Here is a 7,683-nt window from a genome sequence, read left to right as displayed (position 1 = left end):
TGTTATGAGCAATGGCAACACCTTTGATGACTAAGTCTATTGGTCTGTCTACTGGTTAGTCTTTAACACTTAGGCCAACACTCTTGTCCTAAAGAGAGAATTTCCATGGATTTGGTTAGTGTTTCTTCATTGTCTTTTCATTGACATTATTACATTTTTGTGTTAATTGATTTATTTAGAAAGATGGCCATCCATGTTACAAGACAAGTTTTAGACATGACTTAGTCCAACTCTTCTTCAACTTTATTTGGATATCTTTGGTTTACATAATAACATTGTTATTGATTGTGAATCACATTTTTGGGTTATTTCTGGTGATCTTAATGGAATATTTTGGGAGTTTTTTTTTTTCTGAATTTCTCTATTACTTTTCATCCTTAGTCAAATGGTTTAATTAGAGTTATGAACTAAACTCTTGTAAAGGGTTTAAGAATTTATCACCATAATTCTCTCACATACTAGAATATGATCCTAACTCACATAGAGCATGTATACAACCAAAAAAATTAGTCATGTACCTGGGTCAGCCATCTTTTGAGGTATGTCTTGGTTTTCACCTCTGGTCCATACATGCTGACCTTACCTTTACATTGTCAAACCACTTTGTATATCTAATTGAGAAAGACAAGGCCTAAACCTTTGTATGAAATTTTTAGAATCTTTTATGCAAAGTAATTTAAATTCTTTTGAAGACTTGAGAAAAGAAAAAATCACTTATGGAATTTAGTCGTACCCCTCATACCCTTTTTAAGTTAGAATATAGTTTGGTTATACTTGGACAAGTGTCATTTCCAAGAGAAAGCACATAGGTAAGGTTAACCCTCTTTGATATTGACTTTCCATTGTTCTTTAAATGTGTCCAACAAGTAGTTTATGACATGATCTTCTACCTTGGTAGGGCATGCATGATGTTGTCACTATTGATATTCTCAAGCATCACCATGAGTTGATACTAGAAATTGAGCCTCCCATCAATCATCCCATAAATGTTGTTCCTAACATTCAACTACCATTTGATTTTGATAGATTTTTTATACAAATACTTGTTATACATGACATGGTTCCACCACTTCCTATAGTGGTGGAAAAAAGGGCCAGCTTGTACCAAGCCCGTTGGATCCCCCACGATCAATTTTCTCAAAATTTTCATTCTATGCTAAGAGAATTAGACTTCGATACTAGTACTATTGAGAGGAATGATGAGGATTCATAGGTTATACGCTTGAGCATGTAGAATTTAAATTATTATTTAATATTTGTTTATTTTTATCCAATGTAAAAATGTTAAAAACTAAAAGTCAAATGTTAGTTTCCTAGTTGCTAGGAAGTTATTAGTCTATGAAATTGTTAGGAAGTTAATATAAGCTAGAAAATTCCTATTATTTTGGTCATTTTCCACTACCCATGAAAATTTGGATGATCTTCCAAATCTTTAATTTTCGCATACATAATTTCTATATAATAATACATTTTGCTCCTTCCAAGGGCATATTAGAGAATGCAAGTTTTATAGTTTATTTTTATTATAAAGATTATTGTCTTTTAGTTTGGTAAAGCTTATGGTATTTTGTTTGCAAATTTGATTTATGATTGCTAGTTTGCTTGCCACTTTCTATACCATAAGCTTTAGCAACCACACCATTTACATCCGTTGGAAAAAGTAGTAATTTATAATAGAACAAAAAATAACAAATTAAAATTAGCAATATGATTATGAAGCTCAAATCTAGGCCCTTACACTATAACTAAAAACAACATATATGCACTTGCATTATAGTGACTACAACATAAAGGCTCATAGAGAACAACAATAATAACATGCGTGCAATTAGAATATAGTGGCTATATTGTTAAAGTGATATAGAATAGATAGACATATAATATGGAATTAAATATGCAAATTAGTATATTACACCAAGGGAATTCAACTTCCTTTCATGCAACACATTCAAAGGTGGAAGGTTCACCAGTGAAGACACCAAGAGAAGTTGACAAAAAATAAACAATTCAAGCGATACAGACATTCAACCAAATTTGACAACTCTCAAACTTATTGTCAAAAAAAAAAAAATCAAAGCTTGCAAGCAACACAATTGATATTGTAAGACTCCTGAATTAAGGGAAGTGTTGATTTTTTAAATACTTTATATTAAACAAGCATTCGACCAAATTTATCACCTCACATTAATATTACTGGCTTAATTTTTTAATCATCCATTTATCTCATTCGAGTCCACTATCAATCGATCCCTCTATTGTTCCATATTTTATAGCTGGCAACAACATACAAAGAAAATATAATAGCATAGGATGTACAAATTAAAGGGGATAGTGACTAGTAACAAACTTTTAGGTATGATCAACGAGACACTTGGCCATGTCTTTTTGTTGAAACAAGGTTTTATATTTGAAAAATAGTAATATATCATGGGTCACATCAAATTGTATGATGGACGATTCAACACGTATTTTGTTCACATGACAATTTTTTTTGAATCCACAAAAGCTTATTAGAGATGATCATAAAATATGTAGGTGGGGACTATTAAAGTCTATGCTTTTAATATACGTGCATAATGTTATATGAAAGGTTGTATATATTAGTAGAGGAAGATGTTGGATACAATTGTTCAATTGTGTGTTGTCTTTGATGTCACACAAATGTCATATCAGTCATCAAATAGTGTCTACCGAACTCAGAAGGTCAGCAAGGCAAAGGACAGTGTCTACCGAGCTCTGAAGGTCAACAAGGCAATAGACAATGTCTACTGAACCCAAAAGGTTAGTAAAGATAGTTTGCAGTGTTTACCGAGTAAACAGTTGGTTACCGAGCTTTCAAGGTAATTATAGAAATTTAGTTCTTACCGAGCTCACTCGGTAATCGAAGAAAATATGACAAAAGTAGTTCTTACCGAGCTCACTTGGTAATCGAAGAAAATGTGATAGAAACAGTTCTTACTGAGTTCACTCGGTCATCAAATGTAATTTGAAAAAGTAGTTCTTACCGAGTAAATTCGGTAGCCAAAGGATTTTAAGGATATTGTAATGTTAACCGAGTCAAGAAAGTTAACTCTAGAAATTCTTAGAAGCAGTATTTATCAAGCAGGGTCGACCAGTAAAGGATTTCATTGTCATATGAAATAACTTTTATTTTTTTAAGAGTAATATTTGTAGCCGACCGATGAATGGATTATTGATAAATGTAACATGTAAATGGGCCGACTTGACAATCTGAATGGTATAAGTAAGAGGTCAAGTTGCGAATTCAAAGTGGTATGATGTGGAGGTATGAGAAGTTAATGTGATATGAAGACTGATTATTGTGAAAGTGAATTTTAAAAATGATCAGAGATCATTAAGGAGCAGCAGAGTCATATTTGATCAAGGAGGATCTAATGATGCTGAATAGAGACCCGTATCCAACAAATTCAGTTGCATTTTGTTCAGGTCAATTCATTGTTGCTTTTTAACCATTGTAGCAGTGATTTCAAATCTCTTAACAGAGTTGGTTTAACAGCCATTTTGTAAATCCTCTAACAAAGTGACAATTCAGTTGAATTGTTCTAAAGACCTCTAGCAAGGCCATTCCTAATAGGGTGATTAAATCCTCTAACAGGGTCACACCTAACAGTGTGTATTGTAACCTTTAACAGGGTTGGCTCCTAACAGGGCTCACTTCAGAAGAGTGAAAAATTGTGGACTAGTTACTCGGTGGTTTTTTCCATGTTGGGTTTTCACGTTAAATCTGATGTCTCTTGTGTTCACTTTATTTTTAGTTACATGCATGAATGCTTGAAAAGAAAGTAATAGTTTAATTTACCAAGTTACAGCATTTGTTTACCAAGTATAAGCAGTAACTAGATCTTTAAGACATCTAAGGGATTTGTGGATTATTTTTTTATGATTATTGGGTAATTGATTCACCCCCCCCTCAGTTACTCTATCTTTAATCTCAATAGAAGAGACCCAATAACTGCCTTGACTAACTTCGTGCATCTAGATCTTCTCAACCATATGTCAAATTATTCATTTTTTCAGTGTACCTCCATAGCTGATTGAAGATCTTAAAACTAAGGTTTCAATGTTTGGGCATTTAGGGATCTCTATGTAGAGTCCGTGGAGTGTGAAGTGGTTGAAATGTGCTATTTTAAAACATTTGCCTAATACCCATTATGTTCAACCCCCAATAGTTCGCAACCAAAAAAATTAGTACTTGTGGTACAAATGAGCCAATCGAGAACTAAGAAAGCTAAAAAATGATAAACTATTAGTACATGTGTGATCGACTATTAGTACACGTGTTATCATTTTTTGAGCCTTTTAAAAGCAGTGATTAGAGGGTAGCTATTACAAAACCCTCATGATCATTAGACCCCCTAATGGTTACTGGGTCTCTTCCCTTAATATAGATTGTGTACAATTCTAATGTAAATCATATTTTGATTGAGGATGATCTATTTGTACAATTCGCGAAGGCACTATTCCAACATTATTCCTTATGATGTGGGAGCTTTGCATTCAACAAGAATTCATCTTAATAGTCTTTAAACACTTTCAAACTTGATAAGGAGACGAAAACCTCAATTGTAGGGAGCGGAATACAACGTACTTTCTAACTAATTAGACCTCAAACGTAGACAATTATGAGAAAACCTACACAAATTATGAGCTTGACAGATGCCGAGTTGGGCTGTCAGGTATGCTCAGTCACAGAACTGAATGTCTGTTTGTAACAGTTGAATCGGAATAGAAGGAGAAGAGCGCGTGGCAAGAAGATGGCAAGTGAGAATATGGTGGAAGCTCCGTTGCCAACATCGGCGGTGCTTATGGCTGCTTCGAAACACATATCCACAAATTGTCGAGCGGAGAACAAGGCGTTTCTTCATTGCAAGAAAACGGACTCTAATCCTGAAAAGTGTTTGTCATACGGGCACGAGGTTACCAGATGTGTCTTTTCTTTGTAAGTACACATGTACAACTCATTTCTTCTACAATAGATCTGCTTGCGCCCTCCTTCACGCTCTATGCTCAATTTTGCAATCGAATCTGTTGGCATTGGTGCTCATTGTAATGAATTATGGTTCTCTAGTGGGATTGATCCGGTAATGGGACTTCAAAGATTTTATTTTGGGTAATTTGGTGAGATTTTTTGTACTTGTGGGTAATGTCGTTCGTTTCCATCAGGGTTTTCTGAGTTTTGAACCGATCATTAACATTTTATCATGTCTTGTGTTTCACCTATCACTCTTCCCTGAAGACTTTTTCGTCTTTTGCTTTAAATTCTATCGCCTTAGTGACTAGTTATTACCTTAAGTATACTCTTTATTTCTGTCATATTTGAGCTGTGCATTTAGTCGTTTTAAGATATTCTTCATGTGGAACCAGTATACAAGTCTTCACAGACGTTAGTTGGGGATTGATTTATCACACAAGACCTGTAAGTGTTTGCAATTAGGAGTTCTACATGTGAACTGGCAATTGTTAGCAGCGGAGATGAACGACTGAAACTCACAACTTTTCCAGTAAAAAAACAACTCAATCACCTATTTATGTTGAAGTACAACAGGATTTCATGAGTATTTTTAACACAAACATCATTTAAGCATTTTAAGTAGAGCTCATGACACTGATTTTAATCCATTGTTTTGGACCGTTCGACCTCTACCCTTTATCCTCATAAATTCTTTTTGAGTGAGCCTTGTGATTTTGATATTTACAAATGACATCTCATTCACACAAGAACAAAAGGTCAAGGTTAGGAATTTCAAAGCATCTTCCTGAAATAGTGGACGTGGAATGCAATTAGTGTCCTCTTGGAGCGCCTTAGATTGCATTTGACTAATGATGGATGTGATCGAATCTGTGATGGATAAGACGGGTAAGAGGTGTGAAAGGATCTATAACTATTTTGAGATGCTTGACCATTGAATATGGCGTGCTGGATTTTAAAATAAAGATTTGAATGGTTAAATAAGTTCAGGGTTTTGACTTTTGTTTTGAAAATCAACTATGGTTTCTAGTTTTCCATTTCCTGTATAATGGAGGCATGTAACAAAGGCAACATATTGATCTTGTAGGCATAGCTCCCACAGTCTGTAAAATGTTAGGGAAGTGTTTTTTATTAGAATTGAATACATTAAGAATTCCATATCACATCATCATGTGAATTTAATAGCTAGTTAATGCCATGCCCTCACCATGATATACGTATCAATGCTCTGAAAAAATCATCTTAGATTTAAGACTTAATGGCTTTCGTAAGAGCTAATATGCTAGCCGAGCAAGGAAGGTCTTCTTATGAACAACAATCACAATAATTGAATTAAGAGACAGCGAACTTGATTAGCTAATCACAGGAGTTAAGGGGACATTACAAGATTTTATTATTGAGCAGTGATCAATATAATGTTTGATAAAGCCGAATCTTTTTTATGCGGAACCTTAGTTGGTGAGTCTAAAATTGAAAATAAATTGAAGTTTGTTCGAAGGTCGACCCCTCAGATGCTATTATCATCTTTGGACAATTAAAATAAATTTATTTGTTTATGAAAGAGGCTGACCTCTTTGGAATAAACATTCCCATATGAAAAGGTGTATGAGTGGATATAAAAGAGAGATGAATGGTGGAGAAGAGGGGGAAATGGAAGGAAATACCATTCTTATTCAGAGCAGTTTTAAAAAAGCAAAAATGTTTTTATGTAGAGCAGTGATCCTTAGGGGAAGCAATGGAGATAATTTGAATGCAATGAGAATAACATGAATTATAGAAGATCTATATGTAGATATGGGGTAGATTGGAAAGCTATAAAGGGACTGATGTCGAAGAAGATCAGCACTTCAGAATAATCTTTAGAAAAGTTAAAGACATATTCATATAATATTAAAATTGACTTTGAGAGTGTGGATTCAAATTACAGAAACTCAATTTAATATTATAAAGTGGGCTAAAAATGACAACGAGAGATAATATGAAAAGCCAGGAAAGGAGTCAAAGAGTCACAGTTGTGAGGATAAAAGGAGAAGAGACTCATTCATTTGGCATGCTTGATTTATGATTCAGATTTCAGTTTCTCTCGTGCGAGAGTTATTTGGAAAGCTTCAGCTTTCAGCTAGTGTGAGGACATAGCCCCTTGTGCTGGCAGACAGTGGACGCAAACCCATTGTCCATGGAGACGTCACTTTAGGTGTCTCGTTTGCGTTTGCAGGTTCTTCTCTTATGGTTCCGATTTGACTGTAAAACTATGTTTAAGATTGGATTTTGAATGTTGGTTATCGTATTGCTGTTGTATAATGCAATTACATGTTTTAAGGAATGTTATAAAAGTTTACTGGTTTTATATTGTTGGTTTGTAACGCGTTTTCATATGCTTGAATCTTGAATATTATTTTGAAAAAGAACGGGTTAATATCTATTGGAGTATCTACTAGTTTCTATTGTTGTTTCGTAATACATCTACCTATGTTTAAGTTTTGAATATATTTTTGAGGAAGGAATCGGGTCAATATTCTTTTGGGATATTTCAGTGGTATCAGAGCTGTGCATCTTGCCATCTTGTGAGGTTATTGATTTTATCAAATTTGGAGAAACCATGAAATATATCTATATGTTGAAGATTAATCCAGGTTGTTTAAATGTGACTGGTTTTCTTAAGGACGAAACGCCTTAAGGAAAATTGAGAGGCT

At 34.2% G+C, this 7,683-nt stretch overlaps 1 protein-coding gene across 2 annotated transcripts in view; it reads left to right on the top strand.

Annotated features, from left to right (window-relative positions):
* Positions 1–4,568: 4,568 nt before the first annotated feature.
* The window catches only part of LOC149562475 (NADH dehydrogenase [ubiquinone] 1 alpha subcomplex subunit 8-A-like), a 66,238-nt gene continuing 63,123 nt past the window's right edge, over positions 4,569–7,683 (top strand). Inside the window, exon 1 of one of the 2 annotated variants that reach the window (XM_089825957.1) lies at positions 4,569–4,960. In XM_089825957.1, coding sequence (XP_089682083.1) covers positions 4,776–4,960 — 185 coding nt within the window. In that variant the 5' untranslated portion in view covers positions 4,569–4,775. The remainder of the gene's footprint in view (positions 4,961–7,683) is intronic. The other variant, XM_089825958.1, reaches the window with a different exon arrangement.

Source organism: Cupressus sempervirens, chromosome 4 (genome assembly GCF_028749045.1).
Source record: "Cupressus sempervirens isolate cs-2001-9-10 chromosome 4, ASM2874904v1, whole genome shotgun sequence".
NCBI classification, from domain to species: domain Eukaryota; kingdom Viridiplantae; phylum Streptophyta; class Pinopsida; order Cupressales; family Cupressaceae; genus Cupressus; species Cupressus sempervirens.
Note: the sequence above shows the minus strand (reverse complement) of the source record. Positions and strands in the feature narration are given on the sequence as shown.